This window comes from Pteropus vampyrus, unplaced genomic scaffold, assembly GCF_000151845.1.
Source record: "Pteropus vampyrus isolate Shadow unplaced genomic scaffold, Pvam_2.0 Scaffold50, whole genome shotgun sequence".
In the NCBI taxonomy this organism is placed as follows: Eukaryota; Metazoa; Chordata; class Mammalia; order Chiroptera; family Pteropodidae; genus Pteropus; species Pteropus vampyrus.
Window position 1 is genome coordinate 3,797,519 of NW_011888831.1, and position 18,618 is coordinate 3,816,136.

At 33.5% G+C, this 18,618-nt stretch overlaps 1 protein-coding gene across 1 annotated transcript in view; it reads left to right on the plus strand.

Annotated features, from left to right (window-relative positions):
• The window catches only part of METTL16 (methyltransferase like 16), a 67,289-nt gene that overhangs the window by 3,936 nt on the left and 44,735 nt on the right, over nt 1-18,618 (plus strand). The window contains exon 2 of the mRNA XM_011359837.2: nt 1,914-2,041. Within this exon, the coding sequence (XP_011358139.1) occupies nt 1,914-2,041 (128 nt within the window). The remainder of the gene's footprint in view (nt 1-1,913; nt 2,042-18,618) is intronic.

Consider the following 18,618-nt stretch of genomic DNA (forward strand, 5'->3'; position numbering starts at 1 on the left):
AAAGAGGGGGAAGGAAAGAGCACTATAGACAAAAGAAGTAACTTGTGTGAAGACCCTATTGCCAAAATAGAGGGACAGAAAAATGAGCTAGGGGAGTGTGACTTGAGCTGATGGTAAAGAAATAGGTGAGCCCACACCATTCTGGGCCTTACATGTATGCTGAAGTAAGGTTTTTTGTTTTTCTCTGAAGAGTAAGGTTTTGAGCAAGTAGGCATAGTAGGACATAAGATGTGTGTTTAGAAGTTATCACTGCAAGGCGAGAAAAGAAATGGAGAGAATGAAAGGGATTCAGGGAGACTGATTAAGAGGCTGTTGTAGCAGTAGGTAACTTGTACTGGGCTTATATTGGTGGAAGTAGGGAGAAAAAAATGGATTTGAGAGGTATTTAGCAGAATAAGTCAACATGACTTTTGATTTCTTGGACTATGAGAGGAATAGGGAACTATCAGGTAACTCTTAGGTTTCTGGCTTATATAATACTATTTAGATGAATGCTCATTATAAAAAATGTGAAAAATACAGAATCGTATAAAGAAGAATATAAAAATCACCTATGACCCAGAGATAACTAGTACACTAAAATATTTTTAAATTACCAACTACTTAGAGATTTACTAAACCACTACAATGGCTTCTAGTTTTAATTTCTTGCTATAAATGCATTTTAACTTTTTTCTTTGTAATCTAGAAGAAGAAAAAATAAAATTTGTTTTATTTGGTTTTAGCTAGCGGGGAATGACAAGACTGAAATTTATAAAGGAAGTTGGAATCAAAGATGTTTTTGAAACTTTAATGATTTCCTGGTGTACTACCAAATATTCAATCCATGCAAGGCCACTGTAAAAACTAACCTCTGATTATAATATTCTTAGCTGTAGATTATAAAATTCTTGGCTGTACCTTCTGCCACTTTGATGCTTTTAAAGGAATTGTTCTAATTTTCTTCCCTTGGTTTAAAAAAATAATTATATGTTGTATACATTTTTTTTTATTGTGGTAAAACATATAACATAAAATTTACCATTTTAACCATTTTTAAGTGTACCATTCAGTGACATTAAGTATATTCACAATGTTGTGCAACCATCACCACTATCCATTTCTAGTTTTTTTATCCTAAACAGAAACTATGTGTCCATTAAAGAATAACTCATCATTTCTCCCTCCCCCAACCCCTAGTAACCTCTTTTCTATTCTCATTTGTATGAATTTGCCCAGTCTTGGTATCTCATATAAGCGAGATAATACAATATTCTTTTTGTATATGGCTTATTTTCCTTGGCATAATGTTTTTAAGGTTTGTCCATGTTGTAACATGTATCAGAATTTCAGTACTTTTTATGTCTGAATAATGTTCTATTGTATGTATATACCGCATTCTGTTTATCTGTTCATCTGTTTATGGACACTTGGTATTATTTCCACCTTTTGGCTATTGTGAATAATGATGCTATGAACATCAGTATGCAAATATCTGTTTGAATTCCTGTTTTCAGTTCTTTTGAGTATATATGTATGAGTGGAAATCCTGGATCATGTGGTAATTCTATGTTTTAACTTTTTAAAAAACCATCGAACTGTTTTCCACAGTAGTTGTACCGTTTCACATTCCAACCTGCAATGAATGAGAGCTCTAATTCCTTCACATCCTCTCTAACACTTATTATTTTCTTTTAAACATTTTAAAATTATGGTCATCCTAATGAGTACACTTCTCTAATAACAGATGATGTTGAACATCTTTTCATATGCTTATTTGTTGTATACATTTAAAAAATATAACTTTCACTTTATTGACAAGGATGTGTTGGCTATAACTGTTAACTTGGCAACCACATCTTTTCCCCATTAATGTTTTTTAAAACTAAATATGCTGATTTTTTTCTTTTTTTCTTTTCTTTTTCTTTTTAAAGATGGCTCTGAGTAAATCAATGCATGCAAGAAATAGATATAAGGACAAACCTCCTGACTTTGCATATCTGGCATCCAAATATCCAGATTTTAAGCAGCATGTTCAGATAAATCTGAATGGAAGAGTGAGGTAGGTAACAGATGAAGAATTCTTAATACTGTATTATTCTAGTGTAATCTGAATGGATACAGTGTAGAAGAAGGCATACCCAACTGATGGTAGACCTGAATACTAATCCTAGACATGTCATTAAATGTCTCATCTGATTTTGGGCAAATCACTTAACTCCTCTGGGTTTCAGCTTTTTAATGTACAAAATGAGAGGATTAGACTAAATGTTTTTAAGTTTCTTCTGGCTTAAAAAAAAAACCCAGAAAGCAACTTTTGATATTCACATCATTGCTTCCCCAGCAGAGATCCCAGAGTTAACTACAGGAACCTTGGGATTGTGCTCTAAAACTTGGTGGCTGGTGAGGATCTGAAATCCGTTTTTTAAAGTGTATGTTTATTTTGATGTGAGGTAAGAAAATAATAACCACGACACCAAAACTGTGATTTCACAAATTTTATTACTTAGGATTTTACTACATTTAGGTTAAAAAGTTGATTTTTAAAAATTAAGAAAATAAAACAGTATGGGGGTTTTTCAGAAAATTAAAAATAGAACTACCAGTAATTCCACTTCTAGATATCTATCCAAAGAAATCCAAAACACTAATTCAAAAACATATATATGCCCCTATGTCATTGCAGCATTATTTACAATAGCCAAGATATGGAAGCCACCTAACTGCCCATTAATAGATGCTAAGTTAAAGAAGATGTGGTACATATATGCAATGGAATACTACTTTTGGCCATAAAAAGAATGAAATGTTAACCATTTGCAACAACATAGATGGACCTAGAGGGTGTTATGCTAAGTGAAATAAGTCATATGATCTCACTTATATGTGGAATCTAAAGAACAAAATAAACATAAGAGAAGCAGACTGATAGAGAACAAACTGATGGTTGCCAGATGGAAGGGGGTTGGGGGCCTGGGTGAAAAGGTGAAGGAATTAAGAAGTACAAATTAGTAGTTACAAAATATTCATGGGGATGTAAAGGTACAGCATAGGGAATAAAGTCAATAATATTGTAATAACTAAGTATAGTGCCAGGTGAGTACCAGACTAATTGGAGGGAATTACTATGTAAATTATGTAAATGTATGAGCACTATGCTCTACACCTGAAACTAATATAAAATAATATTGAATGTCAATTGTAATTGAAAATAAATAAGAAAATAATATGAGTGCTTCAGGAAATGGTAAAGATTATGGTAATGGTATAGGAATAACTGATGTGTGTGAGGTACCCTTGAGAAGGAAATGTTTGACTGCATCCCTACAGAGGGGATGGAAGTTCCAAACTGCCTAGGGAAAGGTGTGGTTAACTTTAGGTAGGAGGGTGAGCAGGATTTATGGAGAAAAAGGGAAGATAAGGAATAATAGGATCATAGGGCTGACCTTCTTCTTCTTAGTCTCCTTATGGCTTTAGAAATAGAGGTCCTATGGCCGGACTTAACCAGAGGATCAAAATACCCTAGAAATCATATAAAAGTATTAAAAAATATGTTTATTTTTCTGGGAGGTAATCCTAGTTTTTATCAGATTTTCAAAGAGCTCTGTGACCCCTCCCCTCCCTGCAATACATAAGGTTAAGATCCAATGCCCTAGAACTGGTTTCCACGCCTTTTTGTCTACTCCACTCACTACAAAGTTGAGCACAGCCCCAGTTGTGAATGCTTGTACTACTTACTGTTACATTAGAAAACGTACTTCAAAATAAAAACTAAAAAGATATTTAAATAAGAGTTCTAATAGTTTCTTTGCATACTGTAAAGAATCATCTTTGACATCTTACTTTGGAGATTACCCCATAAGATTGAATTGGTATTTCTCTTTGTTAGATCTTTTCTACCATTGTTCCTAAATCTCTGTTTCATAATTATCATTGTGGATGTTTATTTATCAGTGGCTTCAGGGCAGATACAGTTTTGTTATTCTTTATTTCCTCTCTATACCTGTTGTACTTAATTATTTAATGAATATTTCTTGATTAACCATATTATTCTGAGCTCTAGGAAAGCCATAATAAACAAGAAAGACATGTGGGTATGTGTTACATGTCATTGAGTCGTTGAGTTGACTCTGACACCTGGCAACTCTGTGAATGAGTGATATCCACAATGTCCTGTCCTCAACGGCCCTGCTCTTCTCAGCTCCTGTAGACTGAATCATGCCTATGGCTTCTTTTATGGAGTCAATCCATCTCACATTTGGTCTTCCTTTTTTCCTGCTGCTATTTTTCCAGTATTATTGTCTTTTCCACAGAACCCTGCCTTCTTATGATGTGCCTAAAGTAGGACAGCTTCAGTTCTGTCATCTTTGCCTCCAGCGATGTTTCAGGCTTAATTGGTTCTAGGACCCACTTGTTCATCTTTCTGGTGGTCCAGGGTCCTTAGAACACTCCTCCAACACCATATTTTAAATGAATCAATTCTTTTTTCCTCTCAGCCTTCTTCACTGTCCAACTTTCACATTGGTATGGAGTAACTGGGAACATGAGGGTATGGGTGATCTTAGCCTTGATCTTAGCCTTGGTCTGTAATGACTCACCTTTGCTTTTGGTGATCTTTAGTAATTCTTCCATTGTTGCCCTTCTGAGTCTCAGCCTTTTTGATTTCTTGGCTGTAGTCTCCATTTGAATTGAAGACTGAACCAAAGTAAGCAAAATCTTTAAATTTCAGTGTCTTCATTATTAGTGTTAAAGTTGTATATTTCTTTTGCAGCCTTGATTTTTGTCTTTTTGATGTTTAGATGCAGTCCTGTTTTGGCACTTTCTTCTTTCACTGTCATCAGAAGTTTTTCAAATCATTGCTACTTTCTGCCAGTAATATGGTATCATCTGCATATTTTAAGTTATTGATATTTCTTCCATCAATTTTCGCTCCTTCCCCTGAGTCTAGTTCAGCTTTTTTTTTTTCCTACAGATTAAACAATAGGGAAAGATAGAGAAAGAAGTAGAAAAAAAGGCATAGTCACTGCAATATTTGGTGTTTACACACTAGTGGGGGAAGTAGACACATAGTAAACAAATAGTTAACCTTGTTTGTCTCAGTGTGGCAGAATCTGTAGAGTGTGCAGTGGAATCACAAAGAAGGGAGATCTGACCCTGACTTTGAGATTTAGAGAATCATTTGAAACATAAGTGGTGTCTTGGTTGTGTTCTTAAAAATGAGTAGGAGTTAGCCAGGTAGAAAGAAGAGTGTTACAGTCAGAGAAAGCAGCTTGTACAAAGAGCACTGAGTGGTAGGGGAACTGGAAACGTTGAGCATGCGAGGATGTGGTAGACAAATAATAAGAGATGGGTTGGGGAGGATTATACTTGCAGAACTTTTAAGGTCCGTAAGGAGTTTGGACATGGTGTAGAGAGTTCTTGTGTCTTCAGAGTTATCCATCCTCATCCTTATACACTAAAGTTTTAAAGCAGGGAAATAACGTGTTTAGAATTGTGTTTAGACAGATGTATTCTAGGATGGATTTTAGGGGGAATTAAGACTGGAGGTACAGGGAAGTAAGTAGAAAATGGTTTCAGTAATCCAGATTAGAAATATTGGTGGCCAACTAGGAAGACCAGGTGCCATAGGTATAAAAAATAAAAAATAAGGAATTGTAATTGACAAGGTCCTTGCAATCTGTGAGGTCAACCAAGGGTTACCTTGCCTAAAAAAAAAAGAAAGAAAGAAAGAAATATTGGAGGCCTAACTAGGTAGAGGCAGTAGAGATAGAGATCACTGGATGAATTTGAGAGCAATTCATTGATAGAATTAGCAGGAAGTTACGTAGTGGAAATTATGAAGTATAAGCCAATATGGTGATTGGGATTCCAGCTTAGCAAGAAGATAGGTGGTAGTGCCATTTACTGAAGTAGGGACAATGGGGAATGGGTTGATTTGGGGGAGATGACATATTTTCAATTTTGGGCATATCGAATCTGAAGTCTGGGATATTCAAGTGGAGTGTTTGGTAGGTATTTGAAAATAAAAGTCTGAAGAGTCACAGAGCAGTAATGTGGGGATGGTGTTAGTGAAGGCCCTGGGTCTTTGAACTGAATACTGAAGGATGAATAGAAGCAGGAGGAAGAATTCCGAGTATAGAGGACAGGATTTTGTGAAAGGCATGGTAAGTTTGGAGAATAGCATGTAGATAGGGCTGAAGTGGATATAAGATAGCAGGTTGGGGAATAAAAGAAGATGAGACTGAAAGGAAAACAGAACAGATCACAAAGAGCCTTTCATAGTGTGGAAATGGAATGGACTTGATTGCTCAGACATTGAGGAACCAGAGAAAGATTTTTAAGATGGTTAGGATTTTTAAGATTTAAATTCTTAAAAAAATCACTCGGAGCAGACTGAACAGATCTGTTATCACAACGTTTCTGAATGATTAAAGATGTTTGGCAAGTAATTAGATATTCAATAAATATTTGTTGAATACATGAGAATAATTCCTCTATAAAATCTATTTGCCATTTATATATGGTATACCTAAAACAAAATTGCAGGTGAATGAAGAAGGAATGGGTAAAAATATACTAGGCAAATGAAAGCCCCTTCCAAATCAAAAAAAGTAAACTAGAAGGCAAAAAAGCATCGAATTGGAAAAAGTCCTTGTTTATATTGATAAATACTTTTCAGTGAAGATTTAAAAATGAAGACTTTTAGCATTTTGAAAAATATAACAAAGATCTTTTAAAAAGTGACATAATTCAAGGACATTTTTTCTTGCTTAGAAATACTGTTAACTGTTAACCAAACAGTATCTTGGTTAATACCAAAATGGTATTTTAGTTAATACTGAACAGTATTTGATTAATACTGGTAACCAAAAATAAACAGAGCAATGGCCTTTACGGACTTTCAGAGGATCCATGAATGCTTCAAAAACAATTAGATAAAAATACTTCTTGTGCATTTTTTTTTAAGGAGATAGTATTCAACACTTTAACTTATAATTTAGAACTTCACTTTTAAATTGGTCATTGACCCCCAAAAAGATTAAGTACTGCTGATAGAGGTTCTAAATAATATAATCAGTGAGTCTGATTTAACGATATATTTAGAGCTTTTTAACCTACATAATGAATGCACTTTTTTTTTTTCCAAATAACTTGCAAAGGCTTATAACATTAAGAAGTGACTTAGCCAGAATACACTCTGGCTCAGAGTCTACTGCTTTTCTTATTTATTAAATTATAAATATTAGAAAGCAAAAGAAAATTTTAATATTTTACAGATGACTTGATTATTGTCTACCTGAAAAACATTTGAGAATCACCTAAAAATATTCAAATAAATAAACAAGGTTGCGAATAAAATGTGCATATAAATATCTTAAAAATATAAAACAAAATAAATATAAGAAAATTGATAGTTTTCCAAATACTAGTTGGAAAACGAAGTTGGAATAAAAGATTCCATCCACAGTAGCAGAGGGAAATAGACAGAAACTTGACAAGAAATGTGTAAAGATCTGTCTATGTGAGTAAAACAACAGAATTATCCTTAGTGGCTTAGGGGAAGACATGAACAAATCTAAGGATATACTATGATTTGGAATGGGGAGACTAAATGTAGTTAAAATGTTGATTCTTCCCTTAATCAAAATCCTGGTAAGTTTTTTTGAGAAAAAGTGACATAATGTTTTCAGAGTTCCAAGAAAAGATGTTCCAAGCAAATGTTATAAAAGAGTAATGGGTGGTGAAGCGGTGTAAGGATATAAAGTTTCTTAAATGGATATTTAAATCAATTGTGAAGTTAGAGTAATTAAATTATTAGTATAGTAGTATTGGAGCAAGAATGGGCTATCAGTTGTTCCTGGCAGAGTGGCATTTGGAAACACACTTAAGTCTAAGCAGCAGAATCATTTGCATGTGCTCATTAAATTGTAGAATGATTCCTACCTGTCATCCTACTCAATAGTATACCTCCCAGAAGGAGCGCAAAGTGGGCAGGGTGAATCTTTCATAATCAGTCTCAATGCCTATGTGTTTCTCAAAATATGAATATCTCATAGTGCTATGAATGATTAAAGAAATTTTGCAGTGTAATTTTGACCATACTAGGTTTTCACTTTATGTACTTTAGAACTTGACTCCAAAGTAAGAAAACACTACTTGGTAAAGACTGTAGTGTAGAATAAGGGTATACATTTCAGGTCATTAGGGGTGGAACAGACAGTAATGGATTTTTTTTTCAATAATGAATTTTTAATAGATGTAATTGGGACAGCCACAGGGAGGGTGCATTAGATTTTCTTTCCTATATGTTATGCAAAAGAAATTTCTGATGCTTTAATTATTTCAACATATTTTTTTTTTTAATACTTGAAAAAAAATGTAGGTGACTGTTTATTGAGTTAAGAATGGTGTTTCTAAGCATACTCCAAGGTTAGAATTCATAAAAGAAAAGATAGATTTAACTACTTAGGAAGTGAAAACTTTTTACATATCAGGAAATACTAAAAATAAAAGACAATGAAACAATATAAATATTTACAGCATATGACAAAGTATTAGTTTTCTTTATATGAAGAACTCTTATTAGACAATAAGGAAAAGGAAAAGAGCTTTCATAGATACTAAAACCAAAATATCTGCACTGATATGCTGTGCAGAGGAAGGGACTAAAAGGTTATGAGCCATGACGTTCAGAGTGGTTGTTTTTGTAATAGGCTAAAGTAATTTTTAAAATTTTTTCAGGGAAAAACAAATTTGTGAAGAAATGAGAAGAGGGTGAGACAAGCTGGAGGAAACCTTCCTCTTCTTTCTTTAAAGATGGGAGCAACATGAGCTTATTTAATAGTTGGCCATATAGCATATTTTTAGAAGGGATCTATGATAGATGTAGGAGAGAGAAAATGTACTTTTTTCAGTGTAAATGACCCAACTGCTCCTAGATATCACTCCACTTCCTGTTTGCTTAGGTAGGTGATATTGATGATTGTCTGCATTGATAGACTGTTCTTTATTTTCATAATGGCTTTTTGTTTAAGCCTATGAAATGTATGAAAAAAAAAATGGCCAAAGTATAAACCCAACTAAAGGATGGAAAAGGAGTATCAGGCAAAACGTTAGATCTGAGATGGATTAAAGTGTCATTTATTTGCTCAGCTCTTAAGAGAAGCTGGGTGTGGTAAGGAAAGTGGGGGCACTTCTGAGTCAGTCATCCTAAGTAAGGATCAGTTTTGAGGGTGCCACTTACCAGTTGTGAGGTTTTAGATAATTTTCTTAGCTTCACTGAGGCTGAAATTCCTCGTCTAAAAAAGAGAGATAAAAGGCCATACTTTGTGTGGTTGTCATATAGGTTAGAATAATGCATACAAAGTGACTACACATTGTACACAGTAAATGATAGGTACTCTTATCCTTTTTAAGCCTGATTTAAATGATAAGGTGACAAAGATTGCTGGTGTGATTGATATCTCTCTCTGTTGATATCTCCCTGTACCCTCTGTTTTTCTTCCCCGTAGCCATCATTGCTTTGTTATAATCATATCTGACTATTGAAATTAGATTTTAGTTTGTGCTTTTTACAGTTACCAGCCCCTTGGGGACATTCTGCAGTTTACTTGAGTCCTGTCAATTGAATTTGAATAGCGTGACACTTAATTTGTTTTTAAACAAAGCATTGAAGGGCTTTGTTATACTTTGTAACTGTACCATTTTTAGCACCTCAATGAAGATCTAATTAATAGAAACCAGTGTTGGAGTAAGGTTGGGAGGCTTCAGCCTTTGTCGTTGTTACATCAGGTTTGGCCTCTACAGTATTAGAATGATTGATATTTTAACCATGGGTTACAGCATGGATCCTTCCAGATGCCATTTATAATGGTAATACTGTATTCATCAGGAGCAGAGTAGGAGTCATTCTGGGGAAATCTGACATGAATCTGTTGACAATAGGCTATTTTGTGAAGCTGGATGTGTTAAACAAACAACAAAGACTGATGGAATAAATTGCTAATTTCCACATGAGAGCTAATTTTAGTTCCTGTGCCTCCCTGTGACCTCAGAAATAAGAGTGAAAAAAGATCTTGCCTGTGTTCAGGATTTTTGAATGTCTCAAGGTGCTAAAGTGACCTAGATATTTAACTAGTAAAGTTGGATGACTAGACTTCGTCCTACAAAAAGATTTCCCATCCTCAGACTAGTGTCTGTATTTTCTTAGAAATAAGAAAAGGAACACTCGTTTTGGTAACAGTCTAAGATCAACTCTTCATTGATTTTTCAGCCTATTTTCTTCAATTAGACTAGCCTCTGCTTGATGTCTTGTACTTTTTGGTGATTAAAATGTAGTTCCTTATTAATAAATTGTATGCTCTAAGTCATCAAAGTGAACACACATATATTTATATATGTATTTTTTTGAATAGCAGAACTTTTTCTGTAAACAACTCTGTTTGAAGGTACTAAGAAAACATTAATTATATCACTGTTTCTCTTGCACCAAATGTTTCATGAAGCTAGGTAATTAATGCTAAGGCTGCCGTACTGTCTTTTGGTGATTGCTGTCACCGTGGGAACCATCCCAGTTTGGTCTCCAACAGAATTGTTCCCCTTTCAAGGAAAACAAATACTCTGGAACAAAAGACCTGTTTTCCTTTTTTTGAAAAAAATTATTTTTTGTTATACAGACATTATAGAGCCATTAATGGGAAAATTATAGAACTATGTTCTTCCTAACTACATTTATAATAGTAATGTTGCATACATAAAAGAAAAAAAAAAGTCACAGTTCTTCCACCCCAAAAGATCAAATTACTTTGTGTTCCTTTCCAAGCGCTTGTTCTTTATAGTTTTTTTGTGTGTGTGTGATTATAATTTTGATACAGTTACAATCATACGACTTATTTTTATCCCACTCGATAATATAAGAATTTTCTATATAATTATAAAATACTGTTATGAAGGTGATATTATGTAAAATGCATTCAGATAATACAAAATGATGAGGAGAATGAAAGTCTCATTTCCACATTATGAGGTGGTTCTTACCCTTCTAGACATTTTCTATGTATGTATATGTGTATGTATATACACACACGCACAGAGGATCTTTTTAATTTTGTTTTTATTTTTACAAGACTGTGATTATAATGTACATATATGCTTTTATTCAAATTTGTGGCTTTTTTTTCTTTTTAATATATCACAGAACCTTTTTCATACAAGAATATGTGTATCAGCCCAGTCTTATTCCTTTTAATGACTGAGTCTCTTGCGTGGATGTATTATAACTTATTTAGCCAACTTCCTGTTGTTTCTTTTAGGTCATTGCTAATTTTTTTATAATACAAAACTTAAATTCATTTAATTGTTTATCTTATTATTGGACTTTTTCACGTTTCACTGAATTTAAGGTCACTGAGCTTTGCTAGAAAATTGCTATATTCTTAACTGTACTTGGGTAAAAAGGAAAGGGTAAAGAGATGTTTAAATGACCAAGTTTTTTTAGCTAGCATAGGGGATCTGCATTTCATATATTGATCCAAGTAGTTTCTTGCTATTTTGCCAGTAGGATATTGGGTTCTTAGGCTAATTTAGGGTTATTAGTAATGGTTGTTTCCACTGTTCCAGGATCTTTGCTTTTGTATATTACTTTCTAATTGCTTTTTAAAAATTATATTGCTGTTTCTCTTGCACCAAATGTTTCATGAAGCTGTTAATAAGTTGGTAGAAAATACAGCAGAAGTCCATGGCTTTAGCTTTTGGTTCTGTTCCACAACCAATTATTGCTAATTATTATTATTATTATTCTAATTCAATTAGATACTCTACCTGTATTTTGGATCTCATACTCTCCCCTCATCTCAGGAACCTTACATGGTCCAGTATTCCTTCTCTTAAATATTTAATCCCTTTTTGTCAACTAGCTTCTTCCCTTTGACATTTTAAAAATTGAGATATAACTCACATACCATAAAATCACCATTTTAAAGTATACAGTTCAGTTGTACATTCATAAGGTTGTGCAAGCATCATCATTATCTAATTCCAGAACATTTTCCTCACCTCAAAAGAAACTCCATACCCATTAAGTAGTTCCTACTCCTTTCTCTCTTCAGCCCTTGGCAACCACTAATCTGTTGTCTGTCTCTACATATTTGTATATTTTGGACATTTTATATAAATGAAATCATAATATGTGGCCTTTGTGATTTTTCATAGACTTTTAAACATTTAAGTATGCCATTAAAATTATTAATAATATAATAATTCAATTTTTAAGGCCATGAACATAGATATTATATTGCGATACATTTCTTTCGAGTGTTTAGCAATAAAATTTAGAAATAGTTTGGGCTACTATTATAGGATAAAGAATGTGAATTTATTTTAATACCTTAGTATAAACTCAGATGTGAACTTTCTTTGTTTGAAAATTGATTCTCATTGCTGTGTCATTGAAGAAATGGATTTGGCCCATCTTTTTTACATACTTGACTGATTTCACAAGAATAAAAATACAATATTATTGTTGGAATTAAAAATAAAGGTTTTATAGATTTCATACCTTTTTATTGCTGTACATCATTTATCTTGTTGAATCTGAGTTTGTACTGCTTTCAGTTGAGGAAGAAATGCAAAGGTAGTGCGAGTCTTGTTTTTAACTTGAAAATTGGTTGAGACAATTGCTCCGAGACTGAGCAAAGCGGAAATGGGTTCATGGTTACTTGCCCATGGATTAACTCTTTTTTATCTCACAAATGACAAAATTAACATACCTCTACTTCTGATGTCTAGGAATAGACTTAATACCTTTAAGTAAACAATATATACATATATGTTAAATCATAATATAAAAATATATTTGCTTCTTTATTAACACAAAGTGATAAGATCTAGCAGTAGATCTACCGCTGCCAAAATTTTGAAGCAGTGATTATAATCCACACTTACAAATTAATGTGACATGGAAATGTATGTTTTCTGTCAGTGACAAAGTCACAGATTCTGCTAGTACTCCTGTAGTTGTTGCCTACATTCTTTTTTTTTTTTTTTTTTTAATGGTGACATTGGTTAACGAAATCTGGTTTCAGCTGTACATTTTAACAGTAAGGCATATATATATATTTACATTGTGTGTTCACCTCTCATAGTTAGATTTCTTTCTGTTACCACATTTTGACCCCTTTCACCCCATCTACCTCCCTCCTCCCCCTCTTCCCTACCCTCTGGTAACCACTAGTCTATCGTCCACGTGTCTATTTGTTTGTCCTGTTCATTTGTTGCTTTTACGTTTATATTTCACATATAAGTGATATCATGTGATTTTCAACTTTTTCTGTCTGGCTTATTTCGCTTAGGATGATTATCTGGAGGTCCATCCATGTTGTCGCAAATGGCAATATTTCATCTCTTCTTATGGCTAAGTAATATTCCATTGTATATCTGTGCCACAGTTTATCTAGTCATCTATTGTAGGACACTTCTAGTTTCATTTTTTCATGTCTTTGCCACCATGAATAATGCTGCTATGAATATTGGTGTACAAATATCTTTTCAGATACGAATTTTCAACTCTTTGGGGTAAATACCCAGTAGAGGGATTACTGGATCGTATGGTAGATCAATTCTTAGTTTTTTTGAGGGACCTCCATACTGTTTTCCATAGTGGCTGTACCAATTTTCAGTCCCACCAGCAGTGTATAAGGGTTCCTTTTTCTCCACATCCTCTCCAACATTTGTTATTACTTGTCCTGTTGATATAGCTATTCTAACCAGTTTGAGATGGTATCTCATTGTGGTTTTGATTTGCATTTCCCTAATAGCTAGTGTTGTTGAGCATCTTTTCATATGTTTGTTGACCATTTGTATGTCCTCTAGGGAGAAGTATCTGTTCAGGTCCTCTGCCCATTTTTTGATTGGATCATTTGTTTTTTTGTCGTTATTGAGTTGTATGAGTTCTTGGCATATTTTGGATATTAGGCCCTTATTGAGGCATTGCTTGCAAATATATTTTCCCATTCAGATGATTGTCTCTTTACCTTATGGACGGTTTCTTTTGCTGTGCAGAAGCTTTTGAGTTTGATGTAGTCCCATTCATTTATTTTTCTTTTATTTCTCTTGCCTTTGAGGTCAAATTCATAAAATCCTCTTTGAGTCCAAGGTCCTTGAGTTTAGTTCCTATGTTTTCTTCTATGCATTTTATTGTTTCAGGTCTTATATTCAGGTCATTAATCTATTTGAGTTAATTTTTGGTGTGTGGTAATAGACAACAGTCTAGTTTCATTCTTTTGCAGGTGGCTTTCCAGTTTTCCCAGCATCTAAACTTAATATATTTTAATGAGACCTTTTATTGCTAACATATTTATACAGTAAACTTCCACTTCTACTGTTTTATAGAAACTGGTCTTTAAAAAATCACCAATTCCCACCTAATTGTAAAGTCGATTACTTTTGTAGTTATTATGCTCCTAACTTTGCTCCAGCATTTTTATTTTTGACTGTTCCTCAGTTTCCTCATCTCATTTAATGCTTTTCCACCCTCGTTTAAGGTTTATTGCAAGGATCATGACTGTGTTTCTTTTTTACTTTAAGTTCACTGGTATACTTTTGCTTAATCTTTAATTTTTAATCTTTGGATCACTTTGTTTTAGTCATAGTTTTTGTTTATAGCACAGTTATTGTAGTTGGTTTTGGTTATGATCTAATCTGAGTCTTATAATACAAGTACTATTTACATATATTTATTTCGCATTTATTTTATGCTGTTTTTTTTTCCTTTACACTGTATGATCCAGTTAACATCTTCCTTTACCACGTGATTTTATTTGATTATATTATTTCTTCTAATTTTTCTAGTGTTTATAATTTTAAATGTATGCTTATATTTCTGCTACTTAATTTTTATCAACTTTAGAAGAAATCTTTTGACCCCATATGTAAAAGATGAGGAAATAATGTACTAAAACTACTTCCTTTCCCTTTTCCCCTCCTGAATTTTAATTATGTGTACATTATCATGGTTCACAAACATTTACATTCTGTTATGTAGCCACAGTTCACAGGTGTTTTAATCCTAGCTCTCTGATTAAATAGTTTCAGTACCCACTGCTAGTCCTTGTGTCATAGTTTCATTTGTCTCTTGATTGGTTGAACTTTTTCCATTAGGAATTTTTTCACAAAGGGGTCATGGAAACAATGTTCCTTGAGTTCTGTATGTTCAAAATGTTTATCTGTTGTCTTTATAGTTGAAGAGTAATTTGGCTGAGTATAAAATTGTTGAGTAACATTCTTTTTCCCCAAAAGGGCTTTGAGGTCAGTGTTGTTTTGTCTTCTGCTATTAAATAGTACTGTGTGGGAGTCTAAAGCCAGCCTCCTTTACTCTGCTACCCTTTCTCCACCCAATAAGTGATACAATTTTTTTTGCCTAGATGTCTAAAGAATTTTTCCTCTTAATCCTTGAAGTCTGGTAACTTTTCTAGGGTATGTGTTGGTGTTGCTAATTCTGTATCTTTTCTTCTAGGGACACAGTGAGTCTTTATTTTCAGAAAATTATCTTGAATCATATCTTTGGATGTTTCTTTGTTCTACTTTTTCTTTTGGTTCTCTTATTTAGCAACACCAATTATGAGCATGAGAGGTCTCCATTGTCTGTCTCTCCATATTGTTTCTTCTCTAATTTTTAAAACTTCTTATTCACTTTAATTTCATTTATTTATTGAAGAATAGTTCAGATACTATAAAATTCACCTTTTAAAATTGTATAGTTCAGTGGTTTAAAATATATTGATAAGACTGTGTAATCATCACCGTCATTTCACTCTTGAATTCCATTGCATTTTACATGCTTTTTTGTCTTGTTTTCTCTGTCCTCTTGTCCTTTCCAATGTATCATTGAAACATATGATGTCAGTTTGTCCCATGATTAGTGCTTTAACATTAATCACTTGGTTAAGTTGGTATCCATCAGACTTCTTCATTGTAGACTTAATATTTTCTCCTTCATAATTGATAATTTGTGGGGAAACACTTTGAGATTATGTAGTATTCTGTTTCTCATAAAACTTTTACCTACTATTTTTAGCATCCATTAGTGATTCTTAATTGAAACAATTACTAGCATGGTAATTGCCAAATGTAATTTTCTATTTCCTTTATTACTTCTACATTTGTTGCCATTTTACTGTGAGTAAAAGGTGTCCTTTCTCCTGCATTTTATTAATCTATGTAAATATGGACTCAAGGACTTCTTTTATTCTATGGGCTATCATCCTTTGCTACCCATTCACATTGTCTCAGATTTGGCCTGTGGGTGCCCCTTCAAGTTGGTCTGTATCCTTCTGACTGTCCTCATCTTTCTTTGAGAATGTTCTGTTTTCTGATACAACAGAATATTCCAGACTCATCTTGCACTTTGATTACTCTAAACCTGGAACGGCCATTTAGCCAAAGAACTCCAATTCCTTTTAGTGGGGAGTGGTATTTGGAAACCAAGATCTGGAACCACCAGGAATGCTCATTGCTTTGGGAGTTTCATTGCTTTTAGGCTCTTAGTATATCTCTTGAGATTCCACAATTACTATTTTCTTTTTGTTTTCTGTAGATTACATTAAAGTTTTGTTCTTAATCTCTTCCAGTTTTCCCTATAGATTAGTACCCTGAAGTACTCTTTTTTAAATTAATTTTTATTTTTTAGTTACTGTTGATATTCAGTATTTACATTAGTTTCAGGTACACAGCGTAGTTGTTAGACATACATTAGTTTTAGGTATACAGCGTATTTGTTAGACACGTAATTTTCAAAGTGATCCCCTCAATAAGTCTAGTACCCAACTGGCATCATACATAGTTATTACAATATTATTGACTATATTCTGCCACACTGTTCCCTACATCCCTGTGACTATTTTGTGACTACTAGTTTGTACTTCTTAAGCCTTTGTCTCCTCTCACCTAGGCCCCCAACCCTGCTCCCATCTGGCAACCATTATTCATTCTTCTCTCCGTGTCTATGAGTCTGTTCTGTTTTGTTTTTGCATTCCCTGAAGCATTCTTAAAGGTCGCAAGAAACAGTTAAATTTGAGTATAGAATGCAATTTTTGTGTAGCTTGACAAACAGATCTATATTCCTGAAATTGAATTGCTCCCATCATTACTCCTTTTACAAGTTCTGTTGTGTTTTTCTAAATAATTTTTTAAAGAGCAGGTCATATCATCTAATAGCCACTGGTTGTATGTTCTTTAATATGTATTCAGTAGTGTTGTGTGTTTAATACAATGTAGCAGAAGAATAAAGAATTTGTTAACGGGGCCAGAGTGGAGGATTATTGAAATATTTACTGTTGTTTGGTTATTATATCTGTCTTTAGTAACTATTTTGATTGTTTCATGTCTCTATAATTTGCTCTATAAATATGACTACGTAGTACTAGTTCATAATATTCTTCATAGAGCCATAAAATTTTACCTGGAATGACCCTTAGATTTTTGTGTCTAATCCCTTAATTTTACAGTTGGAGAAACCGAGACTTAAGAATGAAGTAACTTTGAATTCATGGCTAGTTGATTGTAGAACCAAGATTAGAATCCAGGTTTTTGAACTCTCATACTAGAACATTTTTTGCAATAGATGATGGAGGAGCTTGGGTCCATGGTACCTGCCTGACATTTCCATGGTAACCAGGTGGATAGAGCATTCTTACTTTTATCTTGACGCTCAAGCATTGGGGCATTGAGTTTTTCAAAGTGATTGGTCATTTAAGGACCAAGAATGGAACAGAAAAGAAGATGGGGCATATTAGAAGTTGTCTGAGGATAGCCAGCCATCTGACCACACCATTTTAGGCTAGGATTCTAAGAAGTCAGTTTCAAAACTCTTTGTTTTACCTTTCACAGTTCAGTCCCATCTACTGACTTTCTGCTCTCTTTTTATTGCCCTATTTATAAATATAATCTGTTGGTTTTCTTTTTAAGATTTTCACTTTAGCAGGGTTTTAGCAACAAAATAGTTATATTGGCATAAGTTTCTTGAAAAGTTAAACTTAAATGTATTATATAATTCATTCCTAGGTATCTACTCAAGAGAAATGAAAACATATTCTTATGAAGATTTTTGTGTGGATATTTATAGCAGCATTATTCATAATAGCCAAAAAGTAGAATCAATCCAAATATCCATCAGATGGTGAATGGATAAGCAAACCATAAATGTAGTTTTCCATACAATAAATAAACCACAATGCCCTATCCAAACAATGGAATATTACTTGGCTGTAAAAAGGAATGGCATACTGATTATATGCTGCACCATGGATGAACCTCATAAACATTGTGCCAAGTGAAAGAATCCAGACAAAAAACCCCATATATTTTATGATTTAATTTATATGAAGTGTCCACAAAAGGCAAATCTGTGGAGACAAAAGGTATATTAGTGGTTGCCTAGAGCTGAGGTAAGTTTAAACAAGGAATCACTTACGAATAGGCATAAGGTTTATTTTTTGGGGTGATGGACATGTTCTAAAATTGGATTGTGCTGATGGTTGCACAACTATAAGAATATACTAAAAACTGTTGAATTGTATGCTTTAGGTGAATTTCGTAGTATATAAATTATACCTCAGTAAAGCTGCTAAAATCTTATACTTGATG